This window comes from Haemorhous mexicanus, chromosome 17 (genome assembly GCF_027477595.1).
Source record: "Haemorhous mexicanus isolate bHaeMex1 chromosome 17, bHaeMex1.pri, whole genome shotgun sequence".
Classification (NCBI taxonomy): Eukaryota; Metazoa; Chordata; class Aves; order Passeriformes; family Fringillidae; genus Haemorhous; species Haemorhous mexicanus.
In genome coordinates, this window is record NC_082357.1 from 15,159,705 (window position 1) to 15,181,183 (window position 21,479).

A 21,479-nucleotide genomic window follows, 5' to 3' on the forward strand; every position below is an offset into this window, starting at 1 on the left:
AGCCAGGTGTCCTGCACCAACCCCTCCTGTGGCATCAGCCACTGCTGCCATCCATGGGGGAAAATGGGATCTGGCAGCTCAGCTGGGGCCAGGATTGGGGAGTGCCCCGTGCCCAGGAGGATCAGTCAGGGATCTTTTTCCAACAGGACACTGAGCACCTCCTGCCCTGCAGGATGAGATCTGCTCTCTCTCCATGCTCAGCCTGGGGGATGTCAGAAATAACTTCTGTAGGAGCAGGGCAAGAGAGAAACAGTTTAGGTGGGAAATTGGGAAGGGTGGGAAGCCCTGGCACAGATTCCCAGAGAAGCTGTGGCTGTCCTGGATCCCTGGAAGTGTCCAAGGCCAGGCTGGATGGGGCTTGGAGCACCCTGGGACAGTGGGAGGTGCTGGGGGTGCCATGGGATGGTTTTTAAAGCTCCTTCCAACCCAAACCCTTCAGTGATTCCAAATGTCTATGAATGGAGCTCTGCACAGGTACAAGCACAGCCCCAGCCTGTCCCACTCACTGCACCCCATAATAAATTGTCCCCCACGCCTCAGCTGAGGCTGAAGTAACAAAACTCAGCTGCTCAGACGAGCCAAACCCCACATTTGCTTTAATTTTGAATCTTTTTCTCCCTCCTTCCTTGCTACAGAGCTGAGAGCGTGGACAGCACGGCTGGGTTTGTTCCTGCCCCGGCAGCAGCAGGAACATCCCAGCTCCAAGGCTGGAGGATGGGCGAGGAAAGGGTCAGGACACATCCCCCAACTGCGAGCTGAAGAAAAATGTTGGCAGAGCAAAGCTTGCCACAGGAAGAAAAGGTTGTCCTGGCTGTTCATATTCCTCCACATGGGGTGAGTAAAACTGTCGGTCAGACTGAAGCATCTGATGCACAGAGGGGAATAAAAACTCATTAAAGGGCCAAAAGGAAACCCTATTAAAATATCAAATATAAACCGGAGGAGACTTGATCACCCAAGTGCTGGAGGAGTGTCAGGGCTTGAATGAATCTGACTTTTTTCCCCCTGAAAGCAGAGGAAATGCGTTTTGTGGAAAGCCAGGTGGGATGAGGGGCAGGTAGGGTGTCAAAGAGCACTGATAATATTTCAGGGCCTCGCTCGGAGCCGGGAATACGAAGGGGATTTATCCGGTTTTCGGCGGGGAGGAGAGTGCTGGCAGATTTTTGAAGGAATTCCAAGGAGGTTCAGACTCATCTGGTTCTTAAATCGAGAGCTCTTGGCCGCCGCTGTGCCGAGGCAGGAGCATCTCCACTGCTCACTGCCGGGACACTGCCTGGCTCGGGAAGTGGCACCGCTGGCTCCGCGGGATTCTCCTGCCCTGGCCCGGCTCTTGTCCTGTTGAAAAGCCAAAAAAAAAAGAGCATTTTGTGTGTTCTGAACTACCCAGAGAACCATCCTTCTCCCAGCATCTCACTTCTGCTTTATGTGGTCTCGAGAGAGGAAAGAAGTTACAGGGGGAGAGAGCAGAACAAAACCTTTTCTTTCAAGCCCTGAACTCTGTGTTAGTCCTGTCAGTGCTGGAAGGGATGGAGCCTGGTGTCCAATGGATTTGTGCCTCAGGGCTGATGGACTTTTAAACCAAACTGAACTGTGGCTCTGTCAGGTTTCACCCCTTCCTACACACCAGGAAAACCACGCTGGGGGAAAAAAAACAGGATTTGTCCCTCACCCAGAGCAGCTCCTGCCTGGTCAGCCACCCAGAATCCTCTTTTTGGGGGTTTTCTCCTGTGTGGACCTCTGGTATCTCATAGGTGTGAAAGCTTTTCCATGGTTTGGGAATGTTTGTCCCATTTCTTCCTGGATTTGAAGTTTTTTGGTTGTGATTAAACTCAGAGAAGGCATGAATGAAAGGTTTCTCTCCCTTACACATCTGGTAAATGTGTTACCTTTGGGATTTACAGCTGTTGTCCAGTTGGTTGGCACTGGAATTCAGGAATGACATTGGGATGAGGTTGTGAGGGGAACATTACTGGGCCATCACCACAGAAATTTCATTCCCTCACAAAATCAGGGTCCAGGTAACAGCTTGTTTCTAACTGAGGTGGAACAGACCCCCACTGCAGGTCCTGAGCTTTTTTTTGGGGCCAAACACACCCAAGAGGCATGACAGGAGTCAGCTGGGGCGGGCTCAGCTGCTGGATTAGCACTTGCCCTGGTGGGACTGGAGGTTTCGATCCGCAGAGCCTTTTCCAGTCCACTGATCTATCCCAAACCTTTCACCAGGTACAAAGTGTGCAGCAGAATGAAGTAGCAGTGAATGTAAATGGGACATGGAAAGGTTTTTGAACAGATGTTTTAATGGTCTCTTTGCTGTTGTGGTCAGAGAGAAATTCCCTTTGCCTTCAGGAGCTGGAGGGTAGAATCCCACTCCTCTGGCCCTCAGCTGCTCATTCCCAGGGAGCTGCAGTCTCCAGGTGATGTCCCAACAGCAGCAGAGTCTCCTGGAAGCAGGGATGTGGGAATCACCTATCAAATATATGAATCTGTTTGCATTTCTAGCTGTGGTTTGAGATGTTTCTGGCACAGATTCCAGAGCAGCTGTGGCTGCCCCTGGATCCCTGGCAGTGTCCAAGGCCAGGCTGGACAGGGCTTGGAGCAGCCTGGGACAGTGGAAGGTGTTGGGGTTGGAACTGGATGAGCTTTAAGGTCCCTTCCAGAATCCTCTGATTCTATGATGTCAGCCCCAGACCTCGAGCTTGGCTGGATCTGGGCACAAAACCCACCAGGGCAGAGCAGACCGAGCTCAGGCGATGCGAAATTCAATATTTTACACCCACACCACTAAAAATAATCCGCCGCCGCCAACTCTTCATCTGGAAAGAGAAACCACCAATGTCACTGTGTCTTGGACAAGGCACAGCACTCAAGTCCTGACCATATTTAGCCATAAGATCATCTCCCAGGACTTCACAAAATCATGGAATCACAGGATGGTTTGGGTTGGAAGGGACCTTAAATCTCATCAAGTCCCAACCCCCTGCCACGGGCAGAGAATCAGGAATTTCTGCATGAGAGCAGAGTTTTAGAGAAAAGTCTTCTGGCCAAGGGCCAGTTCTGCTGTTGTTATTTCTCCCTGCTATCTCCATACTTCATTTCATCCCCCAAACTGCTGTGGTGAGTTACTCAAGGTTGCTAAAACCATGTCGTGCTAAGGAGGCAGCAAAAGGGAGGAAATTATGCCTCTAGAAAATGCCCCACACAGCTGAAACCAGGCCACCTCTTCAGGTGTCGGGTTTAGATTTTGTCATTGTAAGCAGAGAAACTTGAAACATTTTGCCCAAATGTGTTGAAAGCCATGAAGACATCAAAGATTATTCATGGAATAAATATTCATTTGCAGGAAGAGGGATTTTTTTTTTTTTTTTAATCATGAATATTTCAGGCAGGGTGCGCAGTTGCTTGAAGGAAAAGGTGATCATATTCTGAGCGCTGTTTAAGTAGTTGGTAATATTAAGGATATCAGGAATTAAAGGTGTCAGGGCACTTCATTTTTAAGATGTAACCATGGAATAGAATTCCAGAATGGTTTGGGTTGGAAGGGACATTAAAGACCATCCAGTTTCAACCCCCTGCCATGGGCAGGTTCTGCTTAAGTTAAAATCCTTTCTAGATTTTCTTTAACTGATTCTTATTAGTGAAAAATTCCCTCAGAATCGGTCCTCAAACCTTCCCTTTCCAGGTGCTGCAACACCATCACTCTGCTGAACAACTTTAACCACAAACACATTGCACTTGTAGCCCTGAACACCAGAAAATATCTTTATTTTATTCCCAGGTCCCGTCGGCTTTTTCATTGAGAAAACTCGATTCCCTGTGCCAGCAGCACATTAAGACATCGCAGCTTCAGCTCTCCCTGCTTCAGAATTCCCGTTTTTTTGAGGTCTAGTCCTGGCTGAGCCTGTGTGGAGCTCTGGTACCACCTAGTGTTACTGGGGGAAGCCTCAGCTGCTGGAGGCGGCTTTTCCTCGCTGATGTCGCGACAGAAGGTGGCGACTTCGGTGAGGAGACCCAGCGACAGCATCTCCTCCTCCTCCAGCAGCGAGCAGGTCCAGCAGGGCTGGGAGGGGAACAACTCAGAATCACAGAATCGGGGAATATTCTGAGCTGGAAGGGGCTCCACAGGGATCAACCAGTCCTGAACCATCCCCAAAAGTCACATTTCCCTGGCGAGGAAAAAAAACCTCAAGGGTCTCCTCTCTCCTGTGCTGCGTGCTCCTGCTCTAGCTGGAGTAACTGAATTTTATGGTGATTATCTGAATTATTGTGATTATCTGAATTATTGCGATTATCATGGAATTCTGGGATGGTTTGGGTTGGGAGGCACCTTCAAGACCATCTCATGAACTATTGTGATTATCATGGAATTATTGTGATTATCATGGAATTCTGGCATGGTTTGGGTTGGAGGCACCTCCAAGACCATCTCAGGAATTATTGTGATGATCATGGAATGATAACCACAATTCTGAAATATTTTGATTATCACAGAATTATTGCGATTATCATGGAATTCTGGGATGGTTTGCATTTGGAAGCACCCTCAAGACCATCTCATGAATTATTGTGTTTATCATGGAATTATTGTGATTATCATGGAATTCTGGAATGGGTTGGGTTGGGAGGCACCTTCAAAACCATCTCATGAACTATTGTGATTATCATGGAATTATTGTGATTATCATGAAATTCTGGCATGGTTTGGGTTAGAGGCACCTTCAAGACCATCTCATGAATGTGATTATTATGGAATGACAGTCACAATTATGAATTATTGTGATTATTGTGGAATTATTGTGATTATCCTGGAATTCTGGGATGATTTGCATTTGGAGGCACCTTCAAGACTGCCTCATGAATTATTGTGATGATCATGGAATGATAACCATAATTATGAATTATTTTGATTATCATGGAATTATTGTGATTATCATGGAATTCTGGAATTCTGGAGGCACCTTCAGGACCATCTCATCCCAATCCCCTGAACAGACCAAATTCCCTCAGCTGTTCCTCCCATGGCTTCACCTCAAGGTGCCGCCTTTGTCTCACTCCTTTGGATGCTTTTCCACAGCTTAATATTTTATATTTTGCTAACCAAAACTGCTTAAAGTATTCGAGGTGGGGCCAAGCCCAGTGCAGAGTGCGGTGTTGTGGTCTTCACTAAAGAAAAATGTAACTAATTATCTCTAAGAACCGGTCAGGTCCTGGCAGAATGGGTGTGTGAGTGGTCTCTGTAATTACATGAGCAATTGGTCTAAATGTGGCAACTAAATGTGAAAAAATGAATTAGTCACTGGTGCAAAGGGTGTGGGGGTCAAAGTAATTACTGGAGAAATGGGTGTTAATGTTTTTAGTAACGACTGAATTTGAAAGAACCAATGAAGTTCTGGAGGAAGGCATGTGGGGATTTAAGAACCTCAAACTGTTTGAACTTCAGGGAAAAACGTGCAGGCTTAATAGATCTGTGAGTATGAACTTCATCCAGAGTCAGTTTAAATCCAGTATTGATGGTCATATAACGGGTGATGGGGGAATTAATGTTAAATGGGGAATATGTGGTATTGGGACTGTACCTCCCTACTGCCTTGGCCAAGGGGGAAAAGAGGAGGGAAACGTGGTCAGGAAATGAGGATAAACGGAGGCTGTGCCTTCCAAAAACTCCAGAGAGACCCCGCAGAGGTATGGCGCAGTGTTCTCTCTCCGTTATCCGAATAAAGTTGATTTTTGCAGGATTCCCGTGTCTCTGGACACTGCCTTGTCCCAGCGGCATTTCCCGCCCAGCTTGGCGGGGTGTGCAGGGGCCACCACGACGGACACGGTGACACAGGCGACACCCCCCGCAGGGCGCTGCGCCGATGCCGATTTCGCGGAGAATACAGCGTTGATTTAACGTTTTTACTGAAAAAAGAGCTTTATTTAACGCGTGGCAGCCCGCAGGCCGTGCCCTCACCCAACATGGCGGTGCCCGCAGCCCTCAGGCGGCGCGGTGAGGGCGGAAGGGCGCGCGGGGCTTGGCCCGGAAGCGCTCGGGCCTTCAAAGAGTGGCGGGCGGCGGGAGCGGGGTCCGGGCGAGCGGGAAAGCGAACGCCGGGAATCCGGGGAAAACGCCGGGAAAACACGGGAATCCCGGGCAGAACGGCGCGGCTGGAAGGGCTGAGCGAGCTCCGGAGCTGCTCTGGGGGAGGTTGGTCGGGAGGGGGTGCGTTGGGAGGAGGAGGTTTGGGGCTGGGGGGGGGGGGGGCGGCGTGTGAGGCGTTGGGGGTGTCGGAGGGCGGGGAAGGGAGTGGGAAATTAAAGGAAGGGATTTTAAAGACCATCCAGTTTCAAAACCCTGCCATGGGCAAGTTCTGCTTCGGTTAAAATCCTTCCTAGGCTTTTTTTAGCTGATTTTTGTTAGTGAAAAATTACTTGGGAATCAGTGCTGAGATTTTCCCTCCCGGGTGCTTTAACACCGTCGCTTGTTGTGGGGAGGGATGAGGTGGGGGATGTTGGAGTTTGGGAATGGGGTGAGGTGGGGGATTGTTGGAGTTTGGGAATGGGGTGAGGTGGGGGATGTTGGAGTTTGGGAGTGGGGTGAGGTGGGGGATGTTGGAGTTTGGGAATGGGTGAGGTGGGGGATGTTGGAGTTTGGGAATGGGTGAGGTGGGGGATGTTGGAGTTTGGGAATGGGTGAGGTGGGGGATGTTGGAGTTTGGGAATGTGGTGAGGTGAGGGATGTTGGAGTTTGGGAATGGGGTGAGGTGGGAGATGTTGGAGTTTGGGAATGGGACTGTTGGAGTTTGGGAAAGGGAGAGAGTAAGGTTTTTGTTGTTGTTCTGGGTGTTTGTGGTGTGGCTGGGTTAAGGGACAGCTGTTGCTGTTAACAGGAGTTGTTGTGGAATTCTGGAATGGTTTGGGATGGGAGGAACTTTAACAGCAAAATTTGGGAAGGATAAAGATTAAAAAAAAAAGCCCAGCACTACATAGTGATAGAGAGTGAGGCTTTATTTTATTCTGGCCAGGACGTGCCACGGAAAATACTCCATGTACAGACAGCTCTTTACTGGACAGCTTGCATATTTATACACGCAAAACCCAAAGCAATTCCCGTTCACTGGTCCCAAATTTAATGTTGCATCGTTTCCAGCAATCCAGTCCCACCACTTACCATGGGCAGGGACACCTTCCACTCTACCAGGCTGCTCCAAGGCACATCCAGCCTGGCTTTGGACACTCCCAGGGATCCAGGAGCACCTTTGCCAGGGTCTCCCCACCCTCCCAGGAAAGGATTTGTCCCAAAATTCGTTCTAACCCTTCCCTATCAGTGGGAGCTCATTCCACAGCCATTCCCACCAAATCCACCAGAAGAACAGCTCATCTCATATCTTAAAGTTTTTTCTTCTTTTTTCTTCTCCCTGTTTTCAGGGTTCCTTGAGCTCTGGATGGAAGCTCCAGTGAGTTTTGAGGTGCTGAGTGCACTGAGGATGAAACATCTCTGTCTCTAGTGTCATTTACCCAGCAGAGAAGAAGAATTTGGGTCTCAGAGGAGTCTTTTTCTTCCCTTGTTCAAGAAAACACCTTAAAAGTGCAAATGGACAGCCAGTGTTACCCTGGTGGCTGCCAGGTGGTTCCAATTTGGAAGTTGGTGGCCGTGTGGCCATCAGAAAAGGAGGAGGAGGACAACGTAATCCTGATCAGTGATGATGATGATGAAGGGGAGGACACCCAAGGCAGTTCTGTCCTCTTTGTAGAGCCACAAGGTAAGAGCTGTTCCCTTCCTGCTGCTGGAGTTCCCTGTAAGATTTGGGGAATAAACTGAATTAATTCTGTGTTATGCTTGAAATCCATCCTTGTGCTGCACAAGTGAATAAAACCAGGAGGAAATCCCTAATTTGTAGGGATATCTTTGGTGGCAGTACTTCAAAGGATGCTGCTGTGTAGTTTTAAAGTACTTCAAACTGAGCTCAGACTGGGCCTTTTCAATGTCAGCTGGGTCCTTTTTGATTTGGTTTGATAGCTCATGGAAGTTCTGTCAGATCCCAGAAAAATGTGCTGCAAAGTGCTCAAAAGAAAATCTCAGTAATTACTAACACTGATTTACACCTCGTGCTCTCTTTCCTGCAGAGAAGTCTCCCCTGGAAGAGAAGAAATCCGAAGAGCTGGTGGATGAGGAGGGGGATTTAGTGGTCACCTACTGCAAACAAGCCAATGTGATGCCTCACGCCAGGCACGACTGCACCACGCAGCCCTTTGAGTATGGCCAGGGCTGGGCAATCCCCTCTGGGCTCCCATTTCCCACCTTTCCCTTTGGAACAGCTGCAGGCAGCAGCAGAGCTGGGGAAGGATGTGCTTTTCCTAACAACCTTCTGGTTTTCAACCTTGCAGGAGGAGAGAGAGTGACACTTGCTTCCCCCTTGGGAAAAATGCAGATATTTGTGACCAGTGCTACTGCTACATCTGTGACAAACTGGCTGCTGAGGTAAGGGCAGGGCACAGGAGACAAAACTGGATCAAAGAGAGCTTTAGCCAAGCCCTGCCTCAGGCTCAGATTTTTGGCAGCAGCTCTGCTCAGGTGACTGTGCCTAAACCACTGTGGCTCACGAGTTCTTAAGGTCTGGTCTAATATCAGATGAGTTATTTATTGAATAGAGAGGTTGGAGCAGAGAAAGGGCTTTTAACAGTTCTTTGTTACACAGGATAGAACAAAGCAGTGCACAATGACCAGGTACCTGTATCAAAGCTGGCAAAGAAATAGCATAGATTAGGAGGCAGTAATTCTACCCTCCCAGGAAAGAGTTAAGGGCTCTGAGAGAACAATACAGGAAATTTGATTAACAGTTCCTCATAACTACTAAAAGTGTGGTTCTGTGGGGTTTATTTCTAGTGCAGGCAGTTGTTGGAGTAAACATACATTTATTTAGATGTCCTGTTTGCTTTGGGCACACAGTGCATTTCATAAAATCAGATTACTAAATCAGACATTTTTTAATGAATTAGAGAAATGTCAGCTTTCTGGACTGCCCCCACTGGAGTTAGGAGTGGAGGGAATTGTGTGGGGGTGGTTTATTTGCTTGGACCTTTTTGAATTTCGGGAGACTTTGAGCTGTGGGCAAAGTTGGGGTGAACAGGCAAAGACAGGGCTCTGTTCCCAGTTTCCAGTGGGAGGGTGCCAGCCCTGAGGCTCTCTGGGAAGGGCTCAGCAATGACAGCTAATCAGTGAGGGGCTTCTTTGAAATGGTTGCCGTGATATCAAATTGTTGCCTGTCAAAATATTTACTCAAGTGCAAGAAGGATAAAAGGAATTGGAGCCCCTCACTCAGTGATGAGGGGAAGACACAAAAACCCAGCAACTTCTCCCTTTTCTTGTATTTTCTGACACAGTGCCAGCTCTGGACAGTCCCCTCCTTATGCCACTGCAATGCCCACAACAAGAGCAACTTCTGGAAGGCACAGAGGAACTTTGCCCAGGCTGGAGTCCTGGCCACCTTCAACCTGGAGCTGCTGGAGCTGGACACAGAGCTGCGGCGTGGGGGTGGGTGCTCTGTCCCCTGGACCTGGGGCTGCTCAGGCCCTGCCCTGGCTGCTCTGTCCCCATGGACCTGGGGCTGCTCAGGCCCTGCCCTGGCTGCTCTGTCCCCATGGACCTGGGGCTGCTCAGGCCCTGTCCTGGCTGCTCTGTCCCCAGTGACCTGGGGCTGCTCAGGCCCTGCCCTGGCTGCTCTGTCCCCAGGGACCTGGGGCTGCTCAGGCCCTGCCCTGGCTGCTCTGTCCCCAGGGACCTGGGGCTGCTCAGGCCCTGCCCTGGCTGCTCTGTCCCCAGGGACCTGGGGCTGCTCAGGCCCTGCCCTGGCTGCTCTGTCCCTGGGGACCTGGGGCTGCTCAGGCCCTGTCCTGGCTGCTCTGTCCCCTGGACCTGGGGCTGCTCAGGTCCTGCTCTGGGTGCTCTGTCCCCTGGACCTGGGGCTGCTCAGGCCCTGCTCTGGCTGCTCTGTCCCTGGGGACCTGGGGCTGCTCAGGCCCTGTCCTGGCTGCTCTGTCCCCTGGACCTGGGGCTGCTCAGGCCCTGCCCTGGGTGCTCTGTCCCCTGGACCTGGGGCTGCTCAGGCCCTGCTCTGTCCCCTGGACCTGGGGCTGCTCAGCCCTGCCCTTGGGGACAGCTTGGCTGCTCCACTCCAAAGCTTGGGGAGTTTTATGGAGTAAATTGCTGTGGCTGCTTTCTTTTTCCATGCTTGGGCCAGGGATGGGTTTGCAGGTGCAGATTCCTGCTTTTCTCCATCTGGAAGAATCATAGAATGGTTTGGGGTGGAATGGAGCTGGAAGATAATCTCCTTCCAACCCCTTTCCTTGGGCAGGGGCACTTCCCACTATCCCAGGGTGCTCCAAGGCCTCCCCACCCTCCCAGGGAACAACTCTTTCCCAATATCCCTCCTAAATTTCCCCTCTTTCAGCAACAAAGCTTTCCTGACAAATAAAACTGGATGCAAACAATTTCTTAAATAATCTCACATGTAGAACTTTCTCTTTTGATTTTGAAAAAAACATGCAAAATTCTTTGTGCAATTTTTTTTTTTTTTGTCCTGTCTCTTAGGAGATCTCCTAGAAAAATTCATCAGGGATCTTTCTGTAGCCTATAACAAATACCTGATAGGAGAAAAGATCTGTCCCCCAGGACATGAATGCTGCTGCCAGCCAAAGTTGCCCCCGGGGCAGTGCAGTGTCTGCAGACCACGGAATGTGGAGGTGGTGTACAAGTAAGTGACAACAGGTTTGGGCTTGTCAGGGCAGCTTTGGTTTGTTTAATGAGTTGTAATCAGAATTGTGGCACCTGAGACAGCAAAAATAGAGTGGAGAGAACTTACATGGTGAGAAAGATAAATTGCATTTGGCTGTAGTTTAAAGTCCCTCTTAAATGTGTCTAAATCTCCTGTGCTGTGCAGGACACCTGAGGATCTCTGATTATTATAGCCTGGGAAAGTGGGACTGAGGCCTGGGCTTTGGGGTGGCTTTAGGTGGGATATTGGGAAGGAATCCTTCCCTGGCAGGGTGGGCAGGCCCTGGCACAGGTGCCCAGAGGAGCTGTGGCTGCCCCTGGATCCCTGGCAGTGCCCAAGGCCAGCCTAGACAGGGTTTGGAGCAGCCTGGGCCAGTGGAAGGTGTTGGAATTTAAGGTTCCTTCCAATCCAAACCCTTCTGGGTTTTTTTTACTAATTTCTTTCTTAGAATGAGTTTCACCTTTTCACTGGTATATTCTTCAAAATACCCAAAGTATTGGTTGTGCCAGCACCTCCTCAGTGTGCTGGAGATCTCTGAAGGCAAGGCTGGGCTCTTGATTGCTCTCAAGCTGTGGGATGGCCACAATTACCACTTGTTTGAGAAATCCGTTGTTGCAGACCCTTGATCTTACAGGCCGCTTGACTTTCTCAGGTATTCTGATGTTTTCGAGCTGGTAACAAGATTTTTAAATCAGGCAGAACAAGAAAGCCCCAAAGCTGCTGCTGTCATGCTGCTGGGAGCAGCTAAGCAGATTGCCCTGCACAAAGACCCTGCTCTGTAAGTACCTGGCCCACGGAGAGTGGGGGATCTTCCTCCTTTCCTCCAGGGGAGAGGAATTAGTGAGAGAATGCTGGGGGTTTGTTTATTAGGGGTGAGGAAAGTGTAAAAATCCCAGCCCGGGCTGCAGCACAGCAGGAGGAAGGTGAACACACTGAGGGAGAAGTGGGATTTGGGGCAGGAGGGACTGGGGGGAAAACAAGAGCTTGGAGGTGAGAGGGAAAAGTTCAGCAGGAATGAGAGTTTGAGATCTCTGTCAAAAATCCCTGCCAAGGGAAAGGCAGATTTAATATTAAACAACAAAGTTGGTTGGCAAGATTTGCTCCAGTGCTTACAGGAGAGCTTAGGCACAACAAAGGAAAACAAGCAGCAACAAAACCGAACATAATCCAGGCATTGAGGAAAGGAAACGAACCGAGAACCACCGAGGGCAGTGAGGGACAAAGGGAGCAGCAAACATAAAAAGGAACTCGGCCTTAAAAGCTTAACAGCACTCCCACTTAAGAGTACTTCAAGTTATACCTTAAGCTTAACAATTCAACAAAGAAACAGCACTTACCCCTAAGTTCAGCTTAGCTTAAAACTTAACGATTTTAGGGGAATAACCCTCGAGCAGCATTTAACCTAACTTAGAACTTCGAAGAGACACTTAGCAACTCAGCAAAACACTTTCCAACAGCACAAGGAGCTTTGCTTCGTGAAACCTGAACATTTTGGGGTTTAAATTCGGGGGTTTTGGTAAAAAAGAAGGCAACTGTGTCTGGGTTGGTTTGAAAGAGCAGCTCCCCTGCAGTTCCTGCTGAGGAGAGATCCAGATTTGCAAGGAGCAGGCTGCATTTGTTACCTGGGAATTTTTCACTGTTTTGCACTTCAGCACCTGTTCCAGTCTTTGCAGGAATTTTTTTCAGCATGCCAGCTTCCAAGATTTTTCCTTCAAAAGTGTTTTCCTCATCAGTTGAGCACAGAGAAGGGGAAAAGGCAGGAAGGGGAGCCAGGCATTAATTAGTGTTGGTTTTTTCCAGGCTTAGGAGCTGTCAGAGCCTTGGCCACACTGCTTCCCTGAGGATTGCTGTCCCATTTCTGTTCCAGAGGTAAGGTTGGTTTCCTTGCTGGCTGCAGACTTTCTGCTTGGCTTTAAAATGTGTTTCAGGTGACAAATCCTCTCTTCAGAGGCACGTGGGAGGCCAGAGCAGCTTGTGGTTGTTACACCAAGGAGTGAATAGTGGCTGGGAGAGGTCACAGCAGCAGCCTGGCAGGAGTCCCCTGGGATGGAGCATGGAAAAGCTCCCCCAGAGGCTGGAGAATGAGGGCACCCAGCTGCCTTGGCTTAATTCACTTCCCATTTTAGCTCTACCCTCCACCTTTCCCCCCAAATTCACCTGCCACAGAAGGGTGATGAGTGAAGAATTCAATTCTTTCCAACCCAGTTCTGTACTCTCACCTTCTCTGGAACTAATGACAGGTACAACCCAAATCCTTCAGCAGTTCTCATTTTAAATTGCTGTTCTTGATTTTTTTAAATTTTTGACTTGGAACAAAAAAGGGAAGAGTTTGTCCTTACCTCCCTGCCAGAACTTTAGAGTAAACTCTTCTTTTTTATCTCCACTTATCAGTTAATACAGACATGGTTGCAGTAGCAGGGAGGCTGCAGGAGCTCAGGCCCAGCACAGTTTGAAGTGTTTGATGTGCACATCCCTTGGACATCTTTGCTTAAAGCTTAAACCCCACAGAACCTTGGTTTTAAAAATAATAACAGCCCAATAATCATTTCATTATTCACTACAAAACTTAAAGCAGAAATTCACATACAGATCCAGACAAAAAACCCCAAACTTGTGCAGTTTCCCATATGATTAAGAAAGACAAGTTGTTAGTAACTCACCTCATTTTAAAATACCCTTTTTGAATTGTTTTTCTTTTCAAATCCCAGGATTGTGACCCGACTTCAGAGGATGCTGGTGGTGTGTGACTTCCCAAAAATTCTGTATGAAAAGTTTGTTGAGTTTTTCCAGTCCATCTCCCTTCCCTGCCACTGCTATGCCTTCTCAAACAGGTGAGTTCTGGGGCCTCTGAGTGTTCAACTTGGATCCAGTTGCCTGTGGAAAGTTCTTTCCCTGATAATAAAAGTGGGAGCATTTTAGAGGAATATTTCAGGATTTGCTGCCTTCCCTGTTTGTTGTTGGATGCCATGACTGAGCTGTTCTCCCTAAAGTTTTATTCCTTTCCCCCAGAACTGAGCTCTGAACCCCAGAATGTTTTATTAATCAAACTTCACAATCCTTAAAGGAGCTAATTAGTGATGTACAACAAAACACAGATAAAAATTACTTTATTTTTGTCCTTGCAGCTTGAATGTTTTGCCCTGGGACCACGTGTTACTGACCACAGTTTTAAAAGGCCAGAACATCACTGGGCAGAGGAGACAGAAAGGAAGGAAAATGTACCTGTGGGAGGCACTCCCTGTTGTGGAGGCTCGAGTGGAGAAACTGCTTCAGAAAAAGAAGTGAGATTGGTTTGGCTTTTTCACTTTGTGAACTCAGTTCTTATTTTTGACTGCTCCAAACCTCTGCACTTTGGTTTAATGGGGAAACACAAAACAAAATCTTTTTTTTTTACTTTTTTTTTTTTTCTTCTCTGCAAGGCTAGGAGCTTTTTAATGTTTCTCAGAGCCCTTTGAATGCCTCAGGACCAAAAAAAGACTGCTGGGGGTGGCTCATTTCTGTGTCTCCAAAAACCCTGCAGGTTTTACATGTTGATTTTCCTCTTCTCAAAGGCTGGCAAGTGGAAGGCAGCCAGAAGAATCTGTTCTGGGTCTTCAGAGGGCTGTGCTCCAGAAAATCCAATATTCCAAAGAATCCAGTCCACTTAAAGAATCCAGCTGCGAGGCAACCTCTGGTTTTATTTTGCCAGAGCTGAGATAATCTGGGAATAACCTCTAGGAATTTCTTTCCAGCTGTGTTTCTGTCCTGCTGTGCAGTGTCTCCTCTGTGAGAAGCTCTCCTGGTTTGCTTCTTTCATTGTAGGAAATGTTTGCCCTGTGCACAGTTCTGCACTTCCTTCTCACCTTCTGTTTTTCTCCCCAGGTATAAGGAAGTTGTTAGATACCTGAGAGCTGTGAAATGCAATGAGAACCAAAGGTAAATGGCTTCTCCCCTTTTCCTTTTCCCCTCTCTGTTCTGCTTTTCCCTCTCTTTTCCCCTTTTCCTTTCCCCATCTTTCCCCCTGTTCCCTTCTCTTTCCCTCCCTTTCCTTTTCCCCTCTCTTTTCCTGACTGTTCTTTTCCCCTGTTTTTCCCCCTTTTTCTTTTCCCTTTATTTTTCCCTCCTTTTCTTTTCTCTCTCTTCTTCCCCCCCTTTTCCCTTCTTTTTCCTATTTCCTTTCCCCTCTCTTTTCCTCCCATTCCTTTCCCCTCTCTTTTCCTCTCTTCTTCCCCCTCTCTCTCCTCCCCTCTGTAATGGCCAAGCCCAACCAGATCTCTCCACAAATCCTACAAAACCCCCAAATCCTAATGGACCCCAAACCTTCATTTCCTCTTCCCAGGCTCCGAGACCTTCGGGATCTGATCCCGTTCTACCTGTGCAAAACTGGGAATTTCCTGGATGCTGCCCACTCCCTGCTGTTCCCTGTGAACAGCCTGGCCTGCTGCTCTGCCTGCAGGATCACCCCCTGCCAGTTCAAGGTCTACCTCAAGATCTTCAGGACAGGCTGTGTTCCCTCTGGCAATGACATGCTGGAGACAGGGCCCTGGGTTACAGCTGGCAAGTGTCACTTCTTCCTTCCCTCCTTCACTGAGAATTTATTCCAGCTCTTCCCTGGCAGTCAGAGGAGTGGCACCTGAGCCCAGCTGGGAGTTGGGTGAGGGTGGGGAGGCCCCTGCATCCCTGGCAGTGTCCCAGGCCAGGCTGGACAGGGCTTGGAGCACCCAGGGACAGTGGGAGGTGTTGGGTTGGAACTGGATGGGCTTTGAGGTTCTTTCCAGTCCAAACCATGAAAACAGCAGGATGACTTTCTACTGGAGTATGGATTTATTCACTTCCCTTAAAACACTCATTTTGTCAGCTCACTTTCTGCTGAAAGCAAAGCAAGAGAAACTATTCAGAGAAAATCCCTTCCCTCCCAGCACTGCCAGTGGCAGTGGGGGACTTGGCTTTGTGTCTCAGCCATGACCTTGAGGAGAAAACCTCCTGATGGGAGATGTTTCATCATCAGAATCATGAGCTCAGCCTCTGATAATTGCCATCATCTGTCCTGGGCTTTGTCACTTCTCAGGGTGTCTTCTGCCATGAAAGATTCATTTGGGAGTTGTTCCCTACTGACAGAATTCTTGGAAGTGTGAGATCCCTCAGTGTGGTGTGATGTCCACAGCAAACACTTCCTCTGGGATCACCTGGCTCAGCCTGGGTGGTGTCCAGGCTTTGCAGCTTTCCAGAGCTGTTTTGTAGCTGATGTTTTATCTGCTCCACCAACAGACCTGTGTGGAACAGCTGTAAACACCTGCTGGCTCTGCAGAAACAAACCTGGAACCGAGTCAATATCCTGGTTGAGTTCCTGCTGGGGAGTGACTTGGGCTGTTTGGGGTCTGGGTTTGATCATTTTCATTTCCATCCCTGCAGGCTCTCCCCTGAGGAACACTGTGCTAATTAAGCAGGCACTCAAACTGCTCTACAGCAGCGAGGCACTCTACAGGAACGTGAGTCAGGCCAAAATTGCCTCTTCTCTCCTGTTCCCACTCCCTGAGAGTGCAAGGACTTACTCTGACCCCTTTTTCCTCTGAATAATTCACCCCTCTGCCCAGATTTCACTTTGTAACACAAATGTTCTGTTGGTTTTTAGGCCAAATGTTGGAGTTCCTTCATCATGATTTTGGGGAGCAGCAATTTGTTGGAAAAGAGGGGGCACCTGCTCCCCTTACCCCTGGGAGAGCCCCCCCTCAGCTTCCAAGAGGTACCAAACAGTGCTGGGAGCTGGGAGAATCTCCTGGCTGGGGTTTGGACAAGATTCCACTGGATGTGGGAATTGGCTCCTTCTCCCAGATGCCAGAGTGAACTTCCAGTGCCTCATCTGGTGCCAGGGTGGCTCTGCAGATGTGGGGGTCAGGAATGTTAAAGGCAGCTGGCAGTGGGTTCATTCTGCTCCCAGTTCAGGCCTGGCCCCGGTTCTGGGTCTGTTCATGGTGGGGTGGGTCAGATCAGAAAGGGCCTGGACAGGGAATGGCTCCCACTGCCAGGGGGCAGAGCCAGATGGAAGATGGGGAAGGAATTCCTGGCTGGGAGGGTGGGCAGTGCCCAGAGCAGCTGGGGCTGCCCCTGGATCCCTGGCAGTGCCCAGGGCCAGGCTGGGCAGGGCTTGGAGCAGCCTGGGATGGTGGGAGGTGTCCCTGCCATGGCAGGGGTGGGATGAGGGGATTTTTCCATCTCAGCCCTATAAAAATGAGGAGTTTTGGATGGGGGTGGTTGGTGCTGCAGAGCCTCAGTTCCCCACGAGTGTGATGTGGAACAGGCACCACCCTCTGCAGAAATGCTGGAGAAGTCACTGGAAAGCACATGAAACCCCCACTTCTGGCATGGTTTGGGGCTTGTCTGGGGAGGATCTGCCATCCTTGTCCCTCACTGTCCCCTTGCAGAATGTGCTGGCAGCCAGTGGCAACTTCCTGGAGGATCTCAAGTCTGGAGTTAATGTCTCTTTACCATCTGCTATTTTCTCTGGTCAGGTGAGTGATGACAACAAAGGAATTTATCCCCAGCAGTGAGAAATGTTGGGTTATTAAGAAAAGCTTTCAAGAGAAGCCTGGAAGATTTTTTTTTTTGGGGTGATCACCTTAAGATTAGTCTGAACTCTGGAGCAGATATGAAGGGAGAGAACTGAGGGTCTCTTCTGCTCTGCCCTTCTCTTTATCCCTGTCCAAATTGATGGGTTTATAAAGAAGGGCTGGGAATAATTGATTGTGTCCTAACTTCTCCCAGGGTTTGGCTCAGACAGGACACTGGGGCTTCTCAAAACTCAGAATTGCCCAGAAGTCCTGAATTTATTTTAAATTAAGGGTTTCAGGTGTATGGAACTTGTTTGAAGGTAGCAGGAAAAGTATTCCATATTCAGTGCAGTCATCTAAGGAGCTGCCTTACTCTTTTTTTTACTTTTTTGGAGGAAGTTTCAGTTTGTTCTCCAAAGATGTGACTCCTGAGCTGGATTTTTTTCCCCTTTAATTCCCTATTTCTGCTCCTGTGTGAGATTTCACTTTTATGTGAGCACTTTGAGAGCCCCAGAAATAAAATCCCTGTTCCATTCCCCTGTGTTTAACTCTTGATAAGGTTCTTGTGGATTTGTTGTGTGCCCTCCAAGCTCTCTGGCTGACCTGGAGTAACTCAGTGCTGGTTTGAGTGGATAAACCAAGGGAAAGCAGCTGTGAAATCCATTTCTTTCCTGGTTGTGTCTCCTGTGCAGCTGCACCACGAGGCTTCTCTCATCCTGGCAGTGCAAGCAGTGCAGCAGATGCTTTGTTGTGACCTTCCCCACTTGACTTCCTTCTTAGAGATAGTCCTGGCTTTTGGGGTGAGTCCTACAAACTGATTCCTCTTCTCAGAGATGAAAGCAAATAATGTTTAAAATCTCTGTGATGATGAAAACACCATCCTGGAAGATTTAGCCACGTTTAATTTGACTTTGCTTTGATCTTTATTCTTTTTTTTTTTTAATTTATTTTAAGGAATGACTGGCACTGAGGTTAAATCATATTTTGTCTCTTCTTAGAAAAACTTCTGGGCCCTGAGGCTGTTGCTGGACCAGCTTTGCTGTGTGGAGCACATCCTGTGTGGCACTGCCAACCTGCTCCTGAGGGACCTGAGTCGGGAGGAGGGCACCATGCTGACAGTGTGAGTGCAGCCCTGCTCCCTGGCTGCCCTGGGAATGCAGCAGAGGGACAATGGGGCTGCAAACCTGGGGCATGCACAGCTGGAATGAAGTTCCTTATCCCTGGGAGAGCCCCTTGGCTTCCAGCAGTGCTGGGAGCATCTCCTGCCTGGGCTCTGTGGGAGCTGGCTCCTTCTGCCAGGTGCCAGAGTGAGCTCCAGTGCCTCAGCCCTGGTGGTTTTGTTGTGCAGGTGGCAGAACCTCGGCCCCCAGTACGTGGGGGAGTTCCTGTGCCTGTTCCTGACCTGCAGACACAAGAGGATGCAATCTGTGGGGCTCTTCAGCCTCAACGTGGTCATCGAGAACCTGCACCTGTGAGTGACTGGGGACTGCCCCAGGGCCCCCCGAAATCAGTCCTGGGATTGTCCCTCTGGGACTGCCCCAGGGCCCCCTGAAATCCTGGCATTGTCCCTCTGGGACTGCCCCAGGGCCCCCTGAAATCAGTCCTGGGATTGTCCCTCTGGGACTGCCCCAGAGCCACCTGAAATAAATCCTGACATTGTCCCACTGGGACTGCCCCAGGGCCCCCTGAAATCCTGACATTGTCCCCCTGGGACTGCCCCAGAGCCCCCCGAAATCAGTCCTGGCATTGTCCCTCTGGGACTGCCCCAGGGCCCCCTGAAATCCTGGGGTTGTCCCCCTGGGACTGCCCTAGAGCCCCCTGAAATCCTGGCATTGTCCCCCTGGGACTGCCCCAGAGCCACCCAAAATCAGTCCTGGGATTGTCCCTCTGGGACTGCCCCAGGGCCCCCTGAAATCCTGGGATTGTCCCTCTGGGACTGCCCCAGGGCCCCCTGAAATCAATCCTGGCATTGTCCCTCTGGGACTGCCCCAGAGCCACCTGAAATCAGTCCTGGCATTGTCCCTCTGGGACTGCCCCAGAGCCACCTGAAATCAGTCCTGGCATTGTCCCTCTGGGACTGCCCCAGGGCCCCCTGAAATCAATCCTGGCATTGTCCCTCTGGGACTGCCCGAGAGCCACCTGCAATAAATCCTGGCATTGTCCCCCTGGGAACTACCCCAGGGCCACCTGCAGTAAATCCTGGCACTGTCCCTCTGGGACTGCCCCAAGGTCCCCTGAAATTCTGGCATTGTCCCCCTGGGAACTACCCCAGAGCCACCTGCAGTAAATCCTGGGGTTCTCCCCAGTCATTCTCCTGTACATCTGGAGTCCCCTTGGCTTGGAGCTGTGTGCTGTTGGATTTTTGAGTCGTGCAGGGCCAGGGGTGGCTGCCCCTGTGGCCAGCTGGGAGGGAGTGAGTGGGAATTTCTCTCTGTTTCAGGTGTCCCTGGGCCAGGCAGCTCTGCACCTTTTTCCAGGAGTCTGTGAGTATCCCAGTGTTGGTAGGATTTGGCAGCAAAGCAGATCCCTGATACCCCTTCCCAATTAAATACTGAAATGGTTTTTGTATTAAAAAAGCATTCCTGAAGGGGGTTAACTGTGTTTTGTCTCTTCCCAGGGGTTGGGGCAGCTCCCCTTTGGCACCACAGTTCACCAGGAAGTTTCCAAGTTCATCAGTGCTTTTGAGAAGCTCTAATTGGGACCAAATCCTCAGGAATATTTTCCAGTTGGTTTTTCATCTAACCAGTCTCTTCCTGGAGAGTTCCTTGGGTTTGCTTTGGTTGTCACCTCCAGGAAGGGTCAGCTAAAAACTGACTTCCCTGGCTCTGGAGTGGGACCAGAGCCACATTTTGGGAGTTTCTTGCAGTTCCACATATTCAGGAGTGGTTGGAAGAGGCAGCAGGTTGGAGTTGTTTTCAGAAGCTGACAAAAGCAGGGAAACACGGATGGAGCAGGAAGCAGCAAAGAATTTTTCCTCCTGTTGGGACACAAACCTTGCAGGAGGCACCTGCTGAGAGGGAAGAGCTTAAAGCAGGAAACCAGGGAGCTGAGAGAGCTCCCTCTGCAGCAGTTTGGGGTTTGCACAGCTCTGATTTCGGGTTCCATTCTAAACCAGGAGGCTGGAAGATAAAACTGAGCTTTATTTCCTTCAAACAACCCCAGTGTGGGGCAGTGGAGAGCTGATTTGATTTGGAAATAATCCAGCTCTCAGGCTGGGCTTTTATTTTCTGCTGAAAAGAAGGTTTAGCTTGGTGCAGGTGGTGTTTCCTAAATCCTAATCCTGGGGGGAATTTGGAGTTCCCCTGGGCAGGTGGAAGAGCTCTGGAGCCTGGGCTGGGCTCTGCCCCTTTGGGATCCCTCTGGGCACTGCTTGGGCAGGCAGGAAAATAAACCCCAGCGTGTGCCCAGGGGCACTTTGCACATTTCCAGGGGGGTTTGGGGCCTTCTGCAGCTCTTGGTATCCCAAAGTTCCCACCCAAAACACACCTGGATGGAAATTTGTCACCTTGTTCATTAAAACTGTCCAAGTTCCATTGTTACATTGACATTTTGGGTGTTTTTTTGGCTGTTTACTTGGTTTGGGGTGGGATTTTTGGGGTTGGATTTTGTTTTGGGCTCGGGGTTTTATTTTTGGGGTTTTTTATTTTGGGGTTTTTTATTGGGTGTTTTGGTCCTGGTTTTTTGAGGGGGGGGGTTGGAGGTTTTTTTTGTCTCTTTGGGTTTTTTGCTTTGGGTTTATTTTCTTGGGGGATTGGGTTTTTGGATTTTTTTTTTTTTTTTTTTTTTTTTTTTTAGGAATCTGAGGGTTTTGGTGAGGGTTTATAGTTTTTTTAGGAAGTTGAGGGAGTTGGGGAGGTTGGGGTTATTTTTAGGATGTTGAGAGGGTTTTGAGGGGTAGGGTTGTTTTTAGTTGAGAGGGTTTTGGGGACATTTAGGATTTTTTAGAAAGTTGAGGGATTTTTGGGGGTTTAGGGATTTTTTTTTTTTTTTTTTTTTGAGATTTTCCTTTGACTATCAGTTTTTTTGTTTGGGTTTTTATTTTGAGGTTTGAATTTTTGCCTTGGGGTTGGACTGAGCCTGGCTGAGTCTCCTCCACATCCCCCCATCCCAGAACCCCAAAGAGGGAATAGGAACAGATTGAGGGCAGGGGCTTTGTGTCCCCTTCCAGCCTGGATTTCTCCCCCTTGGCACAGGAAATCTG

General features: G+C 49.4%; 1 protein-coding gene across 1 annotated transcript; it reads left to right on the forward strand.

Moving 5' to 3' along the window:
* The first annotated feature begins 6,020 nt into the window (after window positions 1-6,020).
* Window positions 6,021-20,817, forward strand: LOC132335284 (uncharacterized). The gene is made up of 20 exons (XM_059861672.1): window positions 6,021-6,184; window positions 7,405-7,739; window positions 8,104-8,233; window positions 8,365-8,458; window positions 9,361-9,511; window positions 10,568-10,730; window positions 11,404-11,529; window positions 12,552-12,620; window positions 13,460-13,582; window positions 13,877-14,032; window positions 14,613-14,666; window positions 15,070-15,287; window positions 16,143-16,219; window positions 16,363-16,473; window positions 17,153-17,239; window positions 17,971-18,078; window positions 18,277-18,398; window positions 18,627-18,749; window positions 19,719-19,761; window positions 19,896-20,817. The coding sequence occupies exons 2-20, from the start codon at window positions 7,571-7,573 to the stop codon at window positions 19,971-19,973; spliced, it is 2,202 nt and encodes a 733-aa protein (XP_059717655.1). The 5' UTR covers window positions 6,021-6,184; window positions 7,405-7,570; the 3' UTR covers window positions 19,974-20,817.
* The last annotated feature ends 662 nt before the right edge of the window (window positions 20,818-21,479 follow it).